Here is a 21,043-nt window from a genome sequence, read left to right as displayed (position 1 = left end):
GGGGGGGCAGATTCAAAGTTTGGAGTGTCAGAAATTTTGGGGGTGTTACAAAGTTTGGTGTGCCATAAACCCAGTATTGGTAAAGACAATATCCTCTCTGTAAACATCATGGGGATAAAATGGAAGAAAAAACTGTATTTTCAACTCCATATTTTATTATTTCATTAAAAAAAAAAAAAACAACAACGAAAAAATTGAACAAATTTTGGAACTTAGCAATAATTTAGCTCTTCAAATCTTCAAATGAACAATGTTTACATTTCAGTTTGGTTTACATTGACTCAAAGTTTTTTTTAACAGAAAAAATGGCTCTATCAATTTTATGAAAAAAACAAAACAAACAAGGGTGATAACTTACTTAGAGGGATTTTTGATCTCCTCTATGACGTTATTCACCTCAGCTCTATTGAAGCAAGTCAAAATAAAACATAAAAAAAGAAAAACATGAAAAAGAAAACATAAAAAAGAAAACAATCAAGTCATTAATATGTGGTCATTGTCTTCGCTAGTAGTTTATACGTTAATTTTCAACAGATTTAATCTAAAACATACCTACGTCTAACGATCCACAGTTTTACATAAGATGTTTACATATTCCTTTGGTGGCCCACAAAATGTCCCCCCCCCCCCCCCCAAAGACCTACCCAAATTCCCCCCACTGACCTACCCAAAATGTCCCCACCACTGACCTACCCTCCTCTCGTGGCGAACATGGCACTGTACAAAGCCAGCGCCAATGACGACACTTCCGTTGAGGAGTCCTGGAACCCAGTGCCTAGCTCGCTCGTCACACCTGCAGGACAGGTGGAGTTCTTGAGACTTATGACCTATCTATGATGACCTACTTTGGGAAATGACCTACATTGTGTGGTGACCTACATTGTGCGATGACCTATATTGTGAGATGACCTATATTGTGAGACGCCCTACTTATTATGACATACATTTGAGGACCTCACTGGTGAGATGACCTACCTATGATGACCTACCTAATGAGATGACCTACATGTGAAATGACCTACCTATGATGACCTAATTTCTGAGATGACCTCCCTATGATGACCTACCTTCTGAGATGACCTACCTTGTGAGATGGCCACAAGACCTGCCACTATGATGACCCCCAGTGCCAACAGTTTACACAGTGTGGTGACCTTGGCTACCTGAGCCCCGTAGCGTGTCCCGCAGCAGTTGACCAGGTACAACGTTACTGTCAGGTAGAAAATACAAGTTTTGTGTTTAGTGTATTGTACAATAGAACTCGTACGGTTGAAAACAAAATTTCTCCCTTAAATTAATACATCCCTCTGCCTGATACGTAAACCTGGTAATGCATTTAAAGAATAATATTTTCAAGTGAGTATTTATCATGTTTTAAATATTATACAAATACTTTTAAAAAATTGTGATGAAAATGAATGTATTAATCTAGTAATGTAACGGGTTTGCTAAATTTTCTAGCATTAAAATTAAATAGCTATTAAGTTTACGTACAAAGGGAAACTACTCAATTAATATTTTCGGCAAAACCATCCTACCCTGGTTAAATCCCCTTACGAAAATGAAGTTAAAATGAGGGTTGGGGTTCATCCATAAATGACGTCACGCTTTTTTGGACGATTTTTACCTCCACCCCTCCCCTCCGTCACACGTCGTCACAAAAAAAGCCAGACCCCCCCCCCTAAAATGACGTTACACCTCAGCCTACAACCCCCCCCCCCCCCCTCAAAATTGCTGTTGAATTTTTCTTAAAACATAGATATTTTTCCAAAATCTTGTCAGAACTCGTTTTCTAACATTGCTTTTTTTTATAATGAAAAAGCGTGACGTCACACCATCTGAAACCCCCCCCCCCCCTTCCCCCCTCATCACACACCTCCCCCTACGAGTGTGACATCATTTATGGACGACCCTTTGGGTGTGTCGGCGAAAGTTTGACGTCCAAGTTTTTGTGAAGATGTGTGACGATGGGGTGGCGGAAATGGGTAAAAATTCGTCAAAACAGCATAACTTCGATAATGGACGACCCCGTAAGTGAATTATCAACGTAACTTGATAAGCTAGAAAACCATTTTTATTAAATAAATAAATAAAGGCTAGTTATAAACGTCAGCCATTCTAATCATCGTTATGCAGTTTCCTCCACAACCCTCACAATTCGATCGAAGCAAAAGTGGGTAACACGGTGCCACTTTTGGGGTTTGCTACACTTCCTCTAATTTTCAATCGTGGCGAACCAAAAGACAGATCTTTGAAATAACAGGGTGCTTTTTAAAGCCAGATTAGTATTGGTGCAAAATGCTATTAATTCGTTATATGACACTGAATCTATGAAAAAAAACAAAAAACAAAAAAAAACAACAAAAAAAAAAAAACAACAAAAACAACAACAACAAAACCAATGATATGGCTACAATCTACAGTAGTAGCGGTAAGAAAAAAAGTAAAACAACGCTTTTTCAGTCTTATTTCTAAAACACTTCCTAAAGCAGTTCCTTCCAGCAAGAAGCAGAGCCCCAGGAAGAAAGTTTACCGCCCCCCACCTTCCGAAATTTTTTAAATTTCAGGGTACCCCCCCCCCCCCCGGAGAAAAAAGTCTAGAAGAAACACTGCTGCTAAGTGATGATCTAATTTAGCGAAATTCTTTAGCATTGCACAGTTTATATTTCATTATTGTGGATATTATTTAGCATTGCTCAGTTTATATTTCATTATTGTAGATATTATTTAGCATTGCTCAGTTTATATTTCATTATTGTAGATATTATTTAGCATTGCCCAGTTTTTATTTCATTATTGTGGATATTATTTAGCATTGCTCAGTTTTTATTTCATTATTGTGGATATTATTTAGCATTGCTCAGTTTATATTTCATTATTGTAGATATTATTTAGCATTGCTCAGTTTTTATTTCATTATTGTGGATATTATTTAGCATTGCTCAGTTTATATTTCATTATTGTAGATATTATTTAGCATTGCTCAGTTTATATTTCATTATTGTAGATATTATTTAGCATTGCTCAGTTTTTATTTCATTATTGTGGATATTATTTAGCATTGCTCAGTTTTTATTTCATTATTGTGGATATTATTTAGCATTGCTCAGTTTTTATTTCATTATTGTGGATATTATTTAGCATTGCTCAGTTTTTATTTCATTATTGTGGATATTATTTAGCATTGCTCAGTTTTTATTTCATTATTGTGGATATTATTTAGCATTGCTCAGTTTTTATTTCATTATTGTGGATATTATTTAGCATTGCTCAGTTTATATTTCATTATTGTGGATATTATTTAGCATCGCTCAGTTTATATTTCATTATTTGACAAACCCAACCCAGCAGCTGCGATGATTTTCTCCAGCTTCTGTGGGGAGCCGCAGATCGGGAGCAGGGTGACCAGGTACTTGGCGAAGGTGAGCATGAAGATCACCAGTGAACCAGGTCTCAACAGAAAGGTTGCCTGTTGATAGAAAAGTCATTCGTCTAAACAGTATCTAGTCTTATGATCGCGCTTTAGAGAAAATATTATACACCGTACATTTCGAGTAAAAATGCTGTTTAAAAAAAAGTTAAATTCATAATTTGTTTTAACCTTGGTATATAATTTGTAGTTTACATAGCTAAGTACCCATCAGAGCTAGATAGACTAGTAGATGGATTCAGCGACTGACTAAAACTCTAGATCAAACTCTCCAGGCGTATTCAGCTGAATGAGAAACCCGTCACCAATCCGTGGCATTAAAGAGCCACACTACGTCGTTTCAAAATTAAAATGTATGCAAATGTAAAGTAAAAAGATCAAGTTTTTTACCTGTAGGGCAAAAAGAAACGAAACGTAGTTGCCGAGGCCTAGCTGTAGATAGGTGTACATCCCACCTGATTTAGGTATCAGCGTGCCTAGCTCGGCAAAACACAGGGCGTCTGTGGCAAAAGGGGAATGGAGTCATGTGACATGACGGAAATAGGTATATACAGGTATGCTACAGAGGTGAGGTCATTCCAACCTCATATATAAATATATATATATATATATATATATATATATATATATATATATATATATATATATATATATATATATATATATATATATATATCAGGGACCTGTTTAAACAGTTGATGACTTAATGCACGAGCGTGTTTTTATACAACCGCCTAGTTATGATGTTAGGGGGAGGTTGTTATGACTACAGCTACAGAGTTTTTGGGATAGGCAAATGAAGAAGAGTTTAAATCTTTCTTGATCTCAGCAGATGTAGGGACGGTGTGGTCAGCGCTATGCCCAGCAGCCGCCATTATTTTCCCTAACGTGAATCATGTACCCTGGGTGAACTCTTGCAATCTTAAGTCTGGATCGAGATCCGACCTCGAGACCTACGGGTTAGTAGTCGAGGGCTCTATAACACGACCGCGTAGTCTAAGATTCCAGGGGCGGTGTTAGGGGAGGGTGATCTGGCCATAACTAGGGATTCTGTGGCCGTTTTAGTGTGTGTGTGTGTGGGGGGGGGGTAATTTGGTATGGCCACAACCTGCAACTAGGTTGCGACAATATCTCAGTCACTGTCGCTCAAAGGGACACAACTCACCATGTAACTTTATAAACCTAAGTAACCGTTTACTGCAAGCGAAGTAAGGCAGCTCACCCCCCAGACACGCCAGACCAGCGATGACCCACACTACCAGACACAGACCCACGGATCCGGTCGCTCTGATGACGCCTTTGGGCGACACGAAAATCCCAGCACCTGAAAGAGAGACAGGAAAACGTCACCGGATGTCACATCTGTTTGTTGTTACTTTTAGACTTTGGTGAGTTACGTAGTGGCGTCGATAGGTCGGGTGTCAACCGGTGCGGCACCTCATGGTGCCATCCCCTCCCCCTTTTTTTTCTCTGTAAATTTTGGAGTTGGTGTATCCCCCCCCTCCCTTTCACCCGGTAAAAGCTTTAAAGTGTTCACATTTAACACTCATGATGTTTAACTAGAGTCGGCTTTTAATACAGCTGGATGAAGCATGGTTTTCTATAGTTTGTATGTCTACATCATGGCGTCACACCTCCCCCAATCCCTTTGTCGGGATTGTCATGATGTACTTGATATACTTTTTAACTCTAGTTAACCATTCATCGAACTGGCAAAAAACATATTTATTCTAAATATCTTGTTTTTTGTGTGTCTATGTGTATCCCACCCCCCCCCCCGCCTAGCGGCGCCTCTGGAGTTACGTAAGTGTAATTCAACATGGAGTAGGTAATGCGTACAAAAAAGGCAGAGCAATATATGATTATAGACTATCTATATATATAATTATTTTCTGGGAGCCGTTAGAAAACAAGCTGCAAGCGCCTCCTTGCAGTCCCCTCTCTTTCTCTCTATCACTATCACTACCACCCCCACCCCACCCCCATATTGTCTGGTGAGCTGTTGTCACGCTAAATGTTTACAAAGCTAAATGTTTACAAATCGTAGAGCCGTAGATCCGGGTTTCTATTAGGGGCAGCTAATTTAGTTCGATTTTAAACTTTTAGGAGGTAACTAAGAAATAACTAAGAGGAGGCTGCTTTCACGGGGGGGGGGGGGGGGGGGGTGTAGGGTCGGGGTTAGGGGAAAGGGGGGGGGGGGGGTTAGTGTTTTAAAGCAAATATTTTCAGTGGCAGCATTGGTACTGTCGAATTCACAAATTATGAATTACTGAAAAGTAGAAAATAAAACAACTAAATAGCGGCGTATGATACGCCGCGGGTCGGCTCGTACTATATATCATTGATACTACCAATCGCTAAAAAATATATTGCGAACACGAATAAACATAGCCTTACAAACTTCTTCTTCTTCGTTCTTAATTGTTCTTATAGGCACGGGATTTCCTTTAACACAATTAAGTATTACGTGTCAAATTGTTAAGCGCCGTATAGGCCTTTGATAACGATTTCAGCCTGCTTTTGTTTTTGGATTTGCTTCCATAGCCTTTGTCCAACCAAGAACAAACAAGGCAGCAGTTGTTAGATTTTGGAGTTGTCTCTCCTAGATGGTTTTCTGCCGCCAGCTATCGAGCCTCATCTGCCTGGGGGTTTGAACTCGGTTTAGCAACCCTGAGCTTTACCGACCCGACCACGCCGACCGCTAACTTACTAACGATACTACCAGTAGCTGAAGAAATATAAAGCTAACATGCACGCACATAGCCTACATACTAATGATACTAGCAATCGGTAAAAATGATAAATCGTTAAAATCTTTGCACACAGCCTCTCTCCTATGATGCAAAAGTTTACTGAAAAAAAAAAACTGCAAACATGCATGCACACAGTCTTTTATTTATGATATAACTAATTGCTAAAATAGATATATCGCTAACATGCTTGAACATAGCCTACGTACCAATGATACTAACAGATATATCGCTAACATGCATGAACATAGCCTAAATACCAATGATACTACCAGATATATCGCTAACATGCATGGACATAGCCTACGTACCAATGATACTACCAGATATATCGCTAACATGCATGGACATAGCCTACGTACCAATGATACTACCAGATATATCGCTAACATGCATGAACATAGCCTACGTACCAATGATACTACCAGATATATCGCTAACATGCATGAACATAGCCTACGTACCAATGATACTACCAGATATATCGCTAACATACATGAACATAGCCTACGTACCAATGATACTACCAACATAGCCTACGTACCAATGATACTCCCAATTACCAGTGAAACGGCCTCTAGCAGACCAAGTTCCCTTTTCAACTGTACTTTGGTGTCCTGTTGTCGGTTATCTGCCATACTTAATTATTCTATCTTACAGAATTATCCTCTCTCTAACAAACACACAGAAGAATTAAAATTTGAATAAACCGAGATCTTAAATTGACGTAATAACAACGAGACAGCAAATGATTCAGAAAGTCAACTTGTTCTTGGCATACAAGTAATTAAAAAGATAATTAATTAAAACAATTGGTCCTGCGTGCTTGAAACCCTGGTAGAAAAAAGACTTAACGACATCATTTGCTATGCATGCCATGCTTTAACTTACTTTAAGCAGTGGTTCCAAAATGCTTGTCAAACAATCTTCCTTAAGGGGGTACGCTCTGGTAAAATAACATCTTCTTAATTAATAAGCCATATTTAATTATTTGTGTGTATCTATGTTAGGGTACTTAATAGAGAATATTTGAAAGCAACAGGGACTCTTCTGGAAGTATCGCTGCCATGGCAACGGCGGTCATCTTGAAAAAATCCAACTCTGATGGAGGTCTAAAGGTTAAAAATGAAACATATATATTCATCACATAATCGTTGATCCCTTTTTTTACTAGCTATAATATAATACTAGCATATATATATATATATATATATATATATATATATTTTTTTTTTTTAAAATTATTTATGTATATATATGAAATATTGCATCCTGACATAGAAGAAAAATAAGTAGGTTTTGTTGACTGGTAATTTTAGGTCAATCTATGCAAGCGATCTTTTACATGTAACACCTTAATATCCTGTCTGGTCTAGATCTAGAAGCTTAAAACATCAGCCGTTTGATTATTTATGCACGTTGTTTTAATATCACGTGTCGTAGGCTGTTTCGTCCCCAGGTGCACACTAACCTGTCTCGTCTGCAGGTGTACATCAATATGCGGATGGTCGATAGTGGGAGTGGGAGGAGCATGGGGGTTCAGACCTGAGAGCTGCTGCTAGAGACCCCTGTAAGTCTAGAACTACTCGCAAATGAGTTCAAGAGTAAAATAAAGCGGGAGTGATCTCCCCTAAACTTTCTGGTATCTTCTTATATAACAGTAGGGTGATGGCACTTCCGGGGCTATAGAAATGTTTTTAATTTTAACTTTTTATACTTAAATAAAAAAAATAGAGAGTAGAATCGTGCCGAAAAAAAGAATTGCGCAACAAATAAACAGTATTAGTATAAAAGAGTGGAAATTAGTAGTTTACCCTTTATTCCGTTCTTCGGAAATCATTCAAAATTTGACAAAAAAAAAAGAAAAAAAAAACTCAGCAAAGACAATCATATACCTATGTATGGAACTTTGTCTAGCTAACTGAAACAGTAATCACACTATTTGGTATTTTAGTATTTTTAGAAAACAGAAATAGAGGAACGTACCACTTCCGGACATCGGTAGTCAATCAAAAGTTTAAAGTATTCCAAGTTTAAGATTGTTTATATAAGATCATTTACGTATATGAAATTTTGCCAAAGTAACTGTAACAGTTTGCAAGTTATTGCGTTCCCACGGTTAAAAGAAAAATAACTCTTCCGATTATCGGAAATCGTGCACAGGCACACGCGGCTGTGCATAGTGGACAAAGTGCTGACCATATATATATATATATATATATATATATATATATATATATATATATATATATATATATATATATATATATATATGCGTATGTGTGTGTGTATTTGAGTATCAGTTATCCCGTCTGCTACTGGTATTTAATCCTACTAATCTTGTTCACCAGATGTCACTGACGAGCTATCACTCTACCCAACACGTGATTATCACCTCCAGCCAACAGCACCACAGAGTACGACAGATCCATGACGAGCTATCACTCTACCCAACACGTGATTATCACCTCCAGCCAACAGCACCACAGAGTACGACAGATCCGCTACAGCACAACATGAGCACAGAGCACGTAAGTTGGTTCACTAACTGTTTATGGTGATTTGAGTCGATTTTAGTGTGATGTTTATATATTTAAAACAGGCAACAAACTCTTTTAAAAAAATAAATATTTTTTTTTAAAGCTAACAGTAACGATAACAGTCTGTTAAAACAAAATAAAAACTCAATATAACCAAACCAAGCGAAAATAAACTAGCAAGCAGTTGGTCTCGACATGTATAAGTGTAATTCAAAGTATTTTAGACTTTTTTTTTTCAAAATTTTTTTTTTTTTAAATTTTTTTTTTATTGTTTTAAAGTCAAAACATGAAGTTTTAGAAAACATTAAGTTTTAGACATGACATCATGATAGTTAATTAGACGCTACATTTTTTAGACTTTTCACAAGCAATATTTTAATATTATTAAATTTTAGAATTTTTAGTCAAGTAATTGAACATTTTTTAGAGGAGGAAATCAAGCACTGAGGTGGGGGTAGAGAAGGTGGAACTGAAACGACAGATGGGTCTGGTGGTCGCTGCGTCTTTTGCTGTGGGGTCCATCATCGGTAGGTCGGTTACGGGGGATAAGGTGTGTATCATACACCTGGTTGATATACGTTATATCATAGTTATTCTTAGATGTTATAACACATTTTTAATTTAACTTGTGACTAAAGTATTGTAATGTTGACTTAGAGTTTTAATATTCCATTTAAACATGTGAGGAAAATATTATTTAAAAAAATACTCTTATACGATTGCAAATGTTTGTAAGTGTGTGAAATATAATTGATTTGAAGTTTAGACACACGATAAGGATCCTCAATCAGTTTCGCGTAGTCTTGTAGACAGAGGTTTTTCTATAACTAAACTGAAAAGGCGTAAGATAATATTTTTGAAAATATCAATTTTTGGTTATAGATTAATTTAAATAGATGCTTTCAAAAGTTGAAAACGATGGAAAGCAGAGTTTTTACCTAAATCAATTTAAATTTTAAAATGTATTTCCCCCACCCAGGTTCTGGTATCTTTATCTCACCTAAAGGCGTGCTGGCAGCGTCAGGCTCTGTGGGTCTGTGTTTGGTCGTCTGGGTGGTGGCTGGAGTCATCTCCCTTGGCAGTAAGTTATCTCCCCTTAATTACCAAATTTAATTATTTTCAACAAAATAGATACTTTAAAAAAAATTGACATTGCAATAAAATCAAGTTTCAAGTAAAAACAAAACAAAGAAACAAAAAACGAATTGTAAAAAAGAAATTTTATATATTAGTTTAATAAATCTTTTAAAGCTGTGTTAAAAGCGTAGCACGTCTGTTCTATCGGCAGGTGCACTGTGCTACGCTGAACTCGGCTCGATGATTGGCAAATCTGGCGGTGCTTACACTTACCTTCGTATGGGCTTGGGGAATCAAGTGGCGTTTGTCTACGCTTTATTTGTGATTATTTTTCTGATCTAATTCCTAATTTGATGTTAACAAGTCATTTATTTTAATGGATTCAAGTTTAATTTTTTAGAAACTATTTATTTTTCGTTGCAGATTTCTTATTTAAAAATTTCTCAGTAGTATTTTAATTATTTCTTATATCAATTTTTTAAAAACTTCTTAATGGTCATTTTAACACAATTCAAATTTTAGTTATATTTCTTTCACGTCGAAATTAATAGACGCATACTTTTTAGCAAATTTAGTAAATTTTTAAAATGAGAAGTTTTGATGTAAAGTTGATGGGTTTGAAATTAGTTCTACTAATTTTTTTTTGTTTGAAGCTGATAGTTTAAAAACATTTAATGACCTTTTTTTAAAAGTTCGTATAAGTTATTATTACTTAATTCTACTTTTCAGTTAGTATGATTAATGTTATTTTATTGAACTTTCTTTGTTTAAAGTTGTTGGGTTTAAAGTTAGTTTCTTCGTTGTTTGAAGTTAGTAGGCCCTATATTTCAAGAAGGACGATGCATGATATTTTACAATGTTTTCTGGTTTAGAAAGCTATGCGTGCAGGTTATGTTATGAACGCATGTCACTTCTCCATGCAGATGGTTTGCATCAGAGCACCTGCAACTCTGGTCGTCATGTTGCTCACCTTCTCCAAGTACCTGGTCGCTCTGCTCCCCACCTGTGGCACACCTGTGCACCTGGAGAAGCTCCTGGCTGCCACGGCTTTAGGTCAGGCTTTTACCTACGTGGGGGTGGGGATTTGGGGAACTGGGGTGAGGTTAAAAATAATTGTGACACATAATCGGAGATTTATTTCCATATCTACTTTGATATAAATACGATTGTAAAGCAATTTTTTTTAATATCGTGAAATATGGGTCACTCGACATAATATGGTTATAAATAATATGAACCTATTTATTAGACCAACGTTTTGGACCAAAACAAATGCTTCGAATAGTTATAGAACAAACCGGCCCGACCCCCCCCCCCCCCTTCGCCCCGACCCCCCTTCGCCCCAACCCCCCCCCCCCCTCGTGGTGTTCGAGGTTTATTTTGATTGACACACCGGCATTAGAGTCGCGTTCAGTTGTTGGGATGTTGCCGCAGCACAATCATGACTAATAAAGGCTGAATCACGTGACCTAATTAACGGGATTTGTAAGGTTACATAAAACTTGACAGTGTTCTGACTATTCGCTTTGTTAAAATTTTACATCTGTCCGCAACAGCTGGAGGTGACAGTGGAAAAATAGTTTTTAAAATTAATGTATAGTTTTTGTTTCAAACGTGAGGTGTTAATTACCTTTTCGGACCTGGGGTTAAAATGGGGCAGATGAAGTAGAGCTCATTTGTTTGTGCGCCCTCAGGATGAAAATAAAACTATAAGTGGTTAGTTCTTTGCCCAGCCGCCTTTACCTTCTCTGATTTGAGTTAAGTACCCGTTTTAGCTGGGTGGACTCAGGGACGTCGCTTGATCTGAACTCGAGACTTTCGGGTTAGTGGTCCCTCAAAATATGCTACATATAAAATGTCTATTTTTCTATAAGTCAGTAGAGAATAATTGAGTCAAAAAAAGGCAATAATTAAAATGGAGTTGCCTTCAAATGCTGACCGAAGCGAAATTTTTTGTACAGCGTGATATGAGAGAAGGGGGGGGGGGACGAGTTAGCAAATAAAACCTGTTAAAAAAGACTCAAACATGTAAAATTATCATTCATTCGGCTCAAGCGTATTACTGCATTTATGTTAGTCCCTTGATATATTAACGCATTAAAAATAGTTTATTCATTTACCAAATAAGAGAAATATTTATCATGTGATGGAGTAATGAAGAAAAGAAAAATGGCACGAAATTTAATGAAAATAATTATTACGGATGCAGTCCAATTTTACTGTGACGATTACCAAACAAATTCTAAGTTGCCTGGTCTTTAGCAGTAGACTTAACAAAAATGTCCATGCGGTCGTCTTTTTATCACTCAATTTTGTACTCATCCATCGCTGACCCTGTAACCATGGTAACGCTGATCTTGTATCCATAGTGACGCTAGTCCTGATCAACGGCTTCAGCACGCGTCAAGCCACAAACGTGACGGTGCTGACGACGGTGTGTAAAGTGGCGACACTTCTGATCATCATTGTTGGTGGCGTCGTGGTCATGTGTCAAGGTAGGGCCAGGTGTCCAGGTGTCTGTACTATGTTCACCTGTGTCAATGTAGGGCCAGGTGTCCGCGTGGCCGTGTAAAATGCTCGATTGTTTCTTTTTTTGGAATCTTGTAACATGATATATGTGTTTGCGTTTGCGTTTGTGTTTGCATTGTGTTTGTGTTTTCTTTTGTGTTTGTGTTTTTGCTTATATTTGTGTTTGTGTTTGAATTTGTGTTTGCGTTGTGTTCGCGTTTGCGTTTGTGTTTGTGTTTTCTTTTGAGTTTGTGTTTAGTTTTGTTCTGTTCCATAGTTGGTATTTTTAAAACGATTCACTGTGGCGGAGCACAGGTATGCAGCTAGTGTACATGAATAAGCTACTAATAAATAAAAAATAACAAGCTAAATATTAAATACAAAGTAAGGCTAATGAAAGTATTTTGTGTATTTTGTACATGTTACTATAATATACTCCATTTTCGAATTTTTTTATTTTTGATGCTTGAATATAATACTCATGTAGGAATATAATAAATTGGAGAAAACTCTTAACAATTAGTGAATAACAGTTAAACCTTTTACTTTCCAGTTTTTATTAATTAAAATAATTAGTTTTTTTTTCTGTTGAGAATAGTGGGCACTTGGGACCTTTTTATCAATGCAACAATAACTTTAAAACTAAAATAGTTTCACTAATTTCACTGACCCAACAGGCACCACGAGTGAGCTGGATACAGGTTTCTCTGGAACCTCCACGGAACCCTCGTCTTTGGCCCTGGCACTGTACAGCGCTCTGTGGGCGACCAGAGGAGGGTATGACGACATTTTTTTGTATGTTATACACATTTTTATAACAAGCAAATTGTTATAATTATGGGTCGAGAAAAGACGTGTTATAAAATAAACCGGGAGTGATCTCCCCTAAACTTTTTCGAATTTTCTAATATAAAACTACGAGGGATGGCAACTTTAATTTAATTACTTAAACTTTTTATAATAGAATAGAATCTCGTAAAAAAAAAAGAATTGCACACCAAGTGAACGCTTAATAAAATGTGCATAATAGTGCGGGATATTATTAGTACTTTATAAATTTACATGCGTTTTTGGAGAAATCGGAAATAGCGTAAATTAGTACTTCCGTTCAACGGAAATTACTCAAAATTTGACAGAAGGTAGAGAATTAGATCTTTTACTTACATGTGAAATTTCATTTATCTATCTGACATAGTACTCAAGTTATAGGCTTTTGAACAATTAAAAGTAGAAAAACTACCACTTCCGGTTATCGGAAATTGCTCAAAAGTTGATCAGTATCTACGATTTTTAGAAAATACTTATATATGAAATTTCATCAACCTAGCTGTAACGGTACTCAAATTATCGTGTTTACACACAGACAGACACACAGACACACAGACAGACACACAGACACACAGACATACGGACAAGATTGCAAAATTATGTTTTTCCGTATCAGTGAGGTGTAAAACGTCGAGATTTGTAAAAATCTCGATTTTTTTTGCACGATTATACGAGAAAGTAATAATATACATAAACTATCATTTACTAACTGAGGTATCATATTCGAAATTATAATGATTAAGAAATATGAATAATAATAAATTTAAAAAATAAATAGATAAATAAATAAAAAATAAAAATAAAAATAAAAAAATGAAAATTTAAATAAATACATAAATAAATTAAAAACAAAAATAAAATAAATAAATAAAATAAATAAAATAAATAAAATAAATAAAATAAATAAAATAAATAAAATAAATAAAATAAATAAAATAAATAAAATAAATAAAATAAATAAATAAAATAAATAAAATAAATAAAATAAATAAAATAAATAAAATAAATAAAATAAATAAAATAAATAAAATAAATAAAATAAATAAAATAAATAAAATAAATAAATAAAATAAATAAAATAAATAAAATAAATAAAATAAATAAAATAAATAAAATAAATAAAATAAATAAAATAAATAAAATAAATAAAATAAATAAAATAAATAAAATAAATAAAATAAATAAAATAAATAAAATAAATAAAATAAATAGAATAAATAGAATAAATAAAATAAATAAAATAAATAAAAAAAATAAAATAAATAAAAAAAAAAAAAAAAAAAAAAAAAAATAAAATAAATAAAATAAATAAAATAAATAAAATAAATAAAATAAATAAAATAAATAAAATAAATAAAATAAAATAAATAAAATAAATAAAATAAATAAAATAAATTAAATAAATTAAATAAATTAAATAAATAAATTAAATAAATTAAATAAATTAAATAAATTAAATAAATTAAATAAATCAAATAAATAAAGTAAATCAAATAAATAAAGTAAATAAAATAAATAAAATAAAAAACATAAATAAAATAGATAAAAAAATTTAATAAATTCAATAAATTTAATAAATTTAATAAATTTAATAAATTTAATAAATTTAATAAATTTAATAAATTTAATAAATTTAATAAATTTAATAAATTTAATAAATTTAAAAATTAAATTGACTTTCGTCTAACAGAGAAAATCTGAACATGCTGGTGGAGGAGGTGAAGAAGCCGTCCAGGTAACCGTGAATTCTGTGGACTAGTTGGTTACACACTAGCTATCACCTACGTTAAGCTTTTAATGACTATCAGCTGTTGTTGTTCTAGTATAGAACCTTATTTCATCAATGTCCTAAGTCTAGCTTTAAAGGGGAATTTACGAATTTAACTCTAGTTACACAAACCCAACAATATTTTTGTTCCAGAAACATCCCTTTGGCCGCTATATTGGGCATCCTTGTGGTCATCGTGGTCTACACACTGACCAACGTCTCCTATCTGGCCGTCATGACCAAAGATGAAATGTTAAATGCCGAGGCTGTCGCTGTGGTACCTTTAGTTTATATTTAGTTACCTTAATTACTTGTTATTATTTAAGCCATTAATGTTACCCAGTAATATTAAAATTACAAATGAAAAATTCTGCCGTTGTAGGTTTTTGGAAATCGAGTTCTCGGCCCTGTTGCAATAATTATTCCCCTTGCTGTGATGGTGGCAACTTTGGGTTCGGCTAACAACAGGATGATTTGCGACAACAGGTAGGGCAACAACATCACTTTGTTTGAATGTTGTCCTCTTTGTTATTTTATCAATATTCCCATATGTTTTATCTTACACTGATTTCTTTGTAAAATACTAAACTTATTTATCTTGGAAGGTTTTAGTTGCGAATATTTGCTGTTATTTTTTTGGTCCATACTTTAAGGATATTTTTATGCGGAAATCAGAAACGTTTTTCTATAAATAAAAAGTATAAAATGTGATGTTTTTTTTGATAGCTTGTATGATTAGTCCAGATGATTTGTCCTGGGATTTGTCCACATTGTATTATTTGTTCATATTGTTTACAAAAGGTTTGTTAATGTTTATTTGTCGCTTATTTGTCTAGATAGTAAATCACATGATTATCCAGAGTTAAATCTGAACCAACATTCACACATGTCGCTTGTTTTCGTGTGCTGTTGGTTCTATTAAGGCACCCTTGTTTACTTTGTAATTGCTGTTATATGTTTATTTGTGTTGTTTTGTTGTTTTTTGTTCTTTTGTTATGGTTTTAACGTAAGTCTATAAACACATTTTATTTTCTGCCTAGGTTGACTTACACTGCTGCCCGGGACAAAAACTTCCCAGAATTTTTCAGCTACATCCAGATCCATCAGCTGACGCCACTTACAGCCATGATGCTGATTGTAAGGAAACTCGACTCAACTCTCGTCATTCAGAAACATATATATAAACTATTATTATTTATATACACTTTTTTACTATCATTTTTATATCAACGTTTTTCTTACCATTATTATTTATATAAAAGCTTTTTTTTTTACTTATGTTTTATTGTGTTTCAATTTTTAAAATAAAGTTATTACTCGGCAGTTTTTTTAAACGACGTCTAGTTTTATATTCTTACTAGACGACCAAGTTCCCCGTTGTAAAACTGTCTGTTGGTAGCTCCGAACAACACAAAACAATAATTCATCCCCCCCCCAAACACTTTTTATAGCCTATTAACGTTAAATGAATACCTGTTCTTAGACTAGAACCTCCGCCCAGTCTCTTTTGAGCATGAAGTTCAAAAAGGAAGATGTGGTGGGGTGTGTAGGATCATAACAAATTCGAGTATTGTAGACAATTGTCGAAGGGGAGGGGGATAATAACTTCCTCACAAACGAAATATATACATGTTTAATCACCTTAAATTATTAAATACCCAAACAGATTTTCACTGTAATAATTCAGTTAAAAAACTCTCTCTTTCTGGGTGCTCTCTTGAGTGAACCAAAACTTAGATTATTTTTCTTATTTTCCATAAGGATTTTGAGAGGTCACTCTTTTCTGTAAAGTAAAATATCGCCGAATTTTATTCCCACGTTTTCTTTAACTTGCTTTCGTCTCTGTTTTTCCAATCAAATCTTGCGATCGAAATTTCTGGCACTTCCCAGTTAGCTAGCGCGCTGAAATTTTCAGGGAAGCTTTGTTTTGGATGACAATAGAATATTCAATTGTTATTATTACTAAATTGATCCATGGAAACATTTTATTGAGCATTTTAGACCGCTATATAATTGTAGTAAAAACGTGGGGAAAAAGGGACATCACCCAGTAACTGTAATTTGATGAAAACAAGGTTCGGTACTCTCCCTCTTTGCTTACTGAGTAGTGTTCACGCGGTGTTTGTGTACAAACAACCGTAACAACTGGTGGCCAGTATGGGGGAGACGATATGGTCGAGTGGTTGGGCACACGATTGCTATCCCACTCGACACGGGTTCAAATCTATGTGTTCTAGTCAGTAACGTATTCACACAACGTGTTTTTTACGAGTTGTCTTCGTTTACCCAAAAAAACGTGAAAAGATAAAATCGATAGCATGATTTTAATGCAAACAAACAGACAAAGACTAAAAAGTAGAAAATAATAATCATTAAAAAAGTTTAAAAAAACCCACGTTTTCTGATTGAACTAAAAAGTAGAAAATAAATGCTATACATCACAATAATGCAAGCGATCACTCTACTATAAGCGATAAAAAACGTGGGGCGCCGTGATTTTCTTACAGTTTCTAATACTGTTGACTCTCTACAAGCTCCCTAATAAAAGTCAATAGTATTATCTAATCAATAGTAATATAACTTTTACTTCGGCGCCCCACGTTTTTCATCGCTTATAGTAGAGTGATCGCTTGCATTATTGTGATGTATAGCATTTATTTTCTACTTTTTAGTTCAATCAGAAAACGTGGGTTTTTAAAAACTTTTTTAATGATTATTATTTTAAATTAATATCTATTAAAAGCCACAACATAATTTTTGTGTCCTCTCACTCAGGCAGCCCTGGCTCTGGTCTACCTGGCCCCAGCAAATGTTGGCTCTCTCATCAACTACCTGGGATTCTTGATCTCGTTCTTTGACGCCTGTGTGTACCTGGCCATGCTGAGGTTCAGGCTGCAGACGATGAAACACGTGCGGGGACCTGTACGGGTGAGTGAGGGTTAAGGTACCACTGGTCATCCCTATCCTAATGTCATCCTTATCCTTATGTCATCCCTATCCTTATGTCATACCTATCCTTATGTCATCCCTATCCTTATGTCATCCCTATCCTTATGTCATCCCTATCCTTGTGTCATCCCTATCCTTATGTCATCCCTATCCTTATGTCATCCCTATCCTTATGTCATCCCTATCCTTATGTCATCCCTATCCTTGTGTCATCCCTATCTTTATGTCATCCCTATTCTTATGTCATCCCTATCCTTATGTCACCAGGTACAACTGGTCATCCCTATCCTAATGTCATCCCTATCCTTGTGTCATCCCTATCTTTATGTCATCCCTATCCTTATGTCATCCCTATCCTTATGTCATCCCTATCCATATGTCACCAGGTATCACTGGTCATCCCTATCCTTATGTCACCAGGTACCACTGGTCATCCCTATCCTAATGTCATCCCTATCCTTATGTCATCCCTATCCTTATGTCACCAGGTACCACTGACCATCCCTATCCTAATGTCATCCCTATCCTAATGTCATCCCTATCCTTATGTCATCCCTATCCTAATGTCATCCATATCCTTATGTCATCCCTATTCTTAGGTCACCAGGTACCAATGGTCATCCCTATCCTAATGTCATCCCTATCCTTATGTCATCCCTATTCTTAGGTCACCAGGTACCAATGGTCATCCCTATCCTAATGTCATCCCTATCCTTATGTCACCAGATACCACTGGTCATCCCTATCCTAATGTCACCAAATACCACTGGTCATCCCTATCCTTATGTCATCCCTATCCTTATGTCACCAGATACCACTGGTCATCCCTATCCTAATGTCACCAAATACCACTGGTCATCCCTATCCTTATGTCATCCCTATCCTTATGTCACCAGATACCACTGGTCATCCCTATCCTAATGTCACCAAATACCACTGGTCATCCCTATCCTTGTGTCATCCCTATCCTTATGTCATCCCTATCCTAATGTCATCCATATCCTTATGTCATCCCTATTCTTAGGTCACCAGGTACCAATGGTCATCCCTATCCTAATGTCATCCCTATCCTTATGTCACCAGATACCACTGGTCATCCCTATCCTAATGTCACCAAATACCACTGGTCATCCCTATCCTTGTGTCATCCCTATCCTTATGTCATCCCTATCCTAATGTCATCCATATCCTTATGTCATCCCTATTCTTAGGTCACCAGGTACCAATGGTCATCCCTATCCTAATGTCATCCCTATCCTTATGTCACCATATACCACTGGTCATCCCTATCCTTATGTCACCAAATACCACTGGTCATCCCTATCCTAATGTCACCAAATACCACTGGTCATCCCTATCCTTATGTCACCAGATACCACTGACCATCCCTATCCTTATGTCATCCCTATCCTTATGTCATCCCTATCCTTATGTCATCCCTATCCTTATGTCACCAGGTACCATTGGTCATCCCTATCCTTATGTCATCCCTATCCTTATGTCATCCCTATCCTTATGTCATCCCTATCCTTATGTCACCAGGTACCACTAGTCATCCCTATCCTAATGCTACTGACCAACCTGTACCTGTTCATCTCGCCACTGGCCATCAACCCCAAGCTCGAGTACGTGTATGTGGCCACTGGAATACTTGGAGTGGGGGCGGTCCTCTATATACCTTTTATACATTTCCGGTTAACATTTCCATATTACGGTAAATCGTGTTTGTTAATCTGTTTTCGTTATTTTTTATTGTATATTTTATCTTTTGCGGTTCAAATTAACACAAACCTATTTTTTTTCTTAAAATCTATAATTAATTGCACGCTAATTATAACACCATATTTAAAATATCATACACGTTTTTCTATTTCAGATCGACTGGTCACATATGGTCAGCTGTTGTTACGTGTATGTCCCCCACCCAAGTTTATTGAATAAAGATTTTCTAACTACAACTGTTCTCTGCTAATGTTTACCCACTATCTCGCTACCCTTGCTCTCATACCATTCTTTTGAGAAACGTCCATTTGGGTAATAGTCGCATTCGGTCAAAAGTCCACTCGAATATTTGTCACATTGGACCAAACGTCCATTCGAAAATCGACTATCGGTCAAACGTTCTGCTCCCCTTTAAAAAAGTTCTAAAAGAAAAAAAAATACGTTTAATAGATTGTCACAAATATATTATTTATTACTAAAACATGATTGTTGATAACAAAACGACAGATGTGACCTTCCGTTGATGTGATCGTTTAATCGGCAGATCGTAAAGACGTAAGTGGAATCGGACCAGTGTTTCTTCCAGACTTTTTTCTCCGGGGGGCTCTTGATATTTTCGGGGGGTGGGGGGACTAAATTTTCCGGGGGGGGGGGGAAGGGTTGGGCGATATAGCCCCCCTCCCCCCGAAGAGATGCCTGGAAAAAACTCTGAATCGGGCTATATGATTGCAGGAATATTTCTTGCTACTATATGACAATTTTATATTGTACTATCGAAGTTTGAAGGTTTTTGAGCAATCGGAAATTGCTACATGAAATCGCTACGTATGGGATCTAATACGAAAATCTGACCTACCAAACAATCGATTCGACCGTCAAATGGTAGACCATACCTTCTATACGGCAGATTAGACGGTCGATAACGCAAATCGGACCATCTATATGGCCGTGTGACGGTCCGTAACGACAATCACATTACCCACAGGCATGTCTATACGACGGGTCTGATGGACATGGCGAAATAAGAGAACAAAACGAACGTCAACTTAAAAAGCACGGTGTTTATAACCTTAAGTTCTCTTTCTCAGGCTCTAAAATAACTAAGTTCTAGAAAATGCAAGAAGCTGATGTACTCATGAATACACAAATATCCTGGTTATAGACGCGTCTTCTCTCCACTTTCTCTGACACTATACATCGTAAGTTTTAAATATTAAATAAACATTTTATTAAGTTTATGGAACAGTTCGACCAAAAGTTTGATATCTATAGCATTTAGCAAAACATTATTTATGAATTTGTTTAGAATAATATAATTTACAATACAACATTATGAGTATTGAAAACAGCATGTATTTCTCAGATGTAGCTAGAATTGTAAAATTTGCAAGCTGAGGTAATTTACATTTATTGGAATTTTTTTTTAGATTTTAAAAAGTCAGGCCGTAAAAATTTAACAGAATATTCTTCT

At 35.6% G+C, this 21,043-nt stretch overlaps 2 protein-coding genes across 2 annotated transcripts; one reads left to right on the top strand and one right to left on the bottom strand.

Moving 5' to 3' along the window:
• Nucleotides 1-354: 354 nt before the first annotated feature.
• Nucleotides 355-6,820, bottom strand: LOC131942835 (Y+L amino acid transporter 2-like). Its single transcript, XM_059302775.1, has 7 exons — nucleotides 6,725-6,820; nucleotides 4,653-4,754; nucleotides 3,821-3,930; nucleotides 3,340-3,469; nucleotides 1,085-1,210; nucleotides 694-793; nucleotides 355-403 (listed from the first exon to the last, which is right to left on the bottom strand). The coding sequence occupies exons 1-7, from the start codon at nucleotides 6,816-6,818 to the stop codon at nucleotides 355-357; spliced, it is 711 nt and encodes a 236-aa protein (XP_059158758.1). The 5' UTR covers nucleotides 6,819-6,820.
• Nucleotides 6,821-7,247: 427 nt separating this feature from the next.
• LOC131942833 (b(0,+)-type amino acid transporter 1-like) lies at nucleotides 7,248-19,801 on the top strand. The gene is made up of 14 exons (XM_059302774.1): nucleotides 7,248-7,298; nucleotides 8,532-8,711; nucleotides 9,148-9,247; nucleotides 9,700-9,801; nucleotides 10,686-10,850; nucleotides 12,167-12,292; nucleotides 12,983-13,082; nucleotides 14,824-14,868; nucleotides 15,055-15,178; nucleotides 15,284-15,387; nucleotides 15,942-16,038; nucleotides 17,677-17,829; nucleotides 19,393-19,564; nucleotides 19,727-19,801. Exons 1-14 carry the CDS (start codon nucleotides 7,248-7,250, stop codon nucleotides 19,789-19,791), a joined length of 1,584 nt encoding a protein of 527 aa, XP_059158757.1. The 3' UTR covers nucleotides 19,792-19,801.
• The last annotated feature ends 1,242 nt before the right edge of the window (nucleotides 19,802-21,043 follow it).

This window comes from Physella acuta, unplaced genomic scaffold, assembly GCF_028476545.2.
Source record: "Physella acuta isolate Inbredline_101_S28 unplaced genomic scaffold, ASM2847654v3 ptg000429l, whole genome shotgun sequence".
In the NCBI taxonomy this organism is placed as follows: Eukaryota; Metazoa; Mollusca; class Gastropoda; family Physidae; genus Physella; species Physella acuta.
This window is presented reverse-complemented; position numbering and strand designations above follow the sequence as displayed.

Excerpts from the sequence above, each read along its gene's own strand:
- LOC131942835 (XM_059302775.1), bottom strand. The coding sequence starts at position 6,818 with ATGGCAGATAACCGACAACAGGACACCAAAGTACAGTTGAAAAGGGAA. Across the intron at positions 794-1,084 it reads TCTTGTGGCCATCTCACAAG|GTGTGACGAGCGAGCTAGGC; the intron begins GTAGGTCATCTC and ends CCTGTCCTGCAG. Across the intron at positions 404-693 it reads ATGTTCGCCACGAGAGGAGG|AGCTGAGGTGAATAACGTCA; the intron begins GTAGGTCAGTGG and ends TTGCTTCAATAG.
- LOC131942833 (XM_059302774.1), top strand. The coding sequence starts at position 7,248 with ATGGCAACGGCGGTCATCTTGAAAAAATCCAACTCTGATGGAGGTCTA. Across the intron at positions 8,712-9,147 it reads ACAACATGAGCACAGAGCAC|AGGAGGAAATCAAGCACTGA; the intron begins GTAAGTTGGTTC and ends AACATTTTTTAG. Across the intron at positions 15,179-15,283 it reads ATGCCGAGGCTGTCGCTGTG|GTTTTTGGAAATCGAGTTCT; the intron begins GTACCTTTAGTT and ends CTGCCGTTGTAG.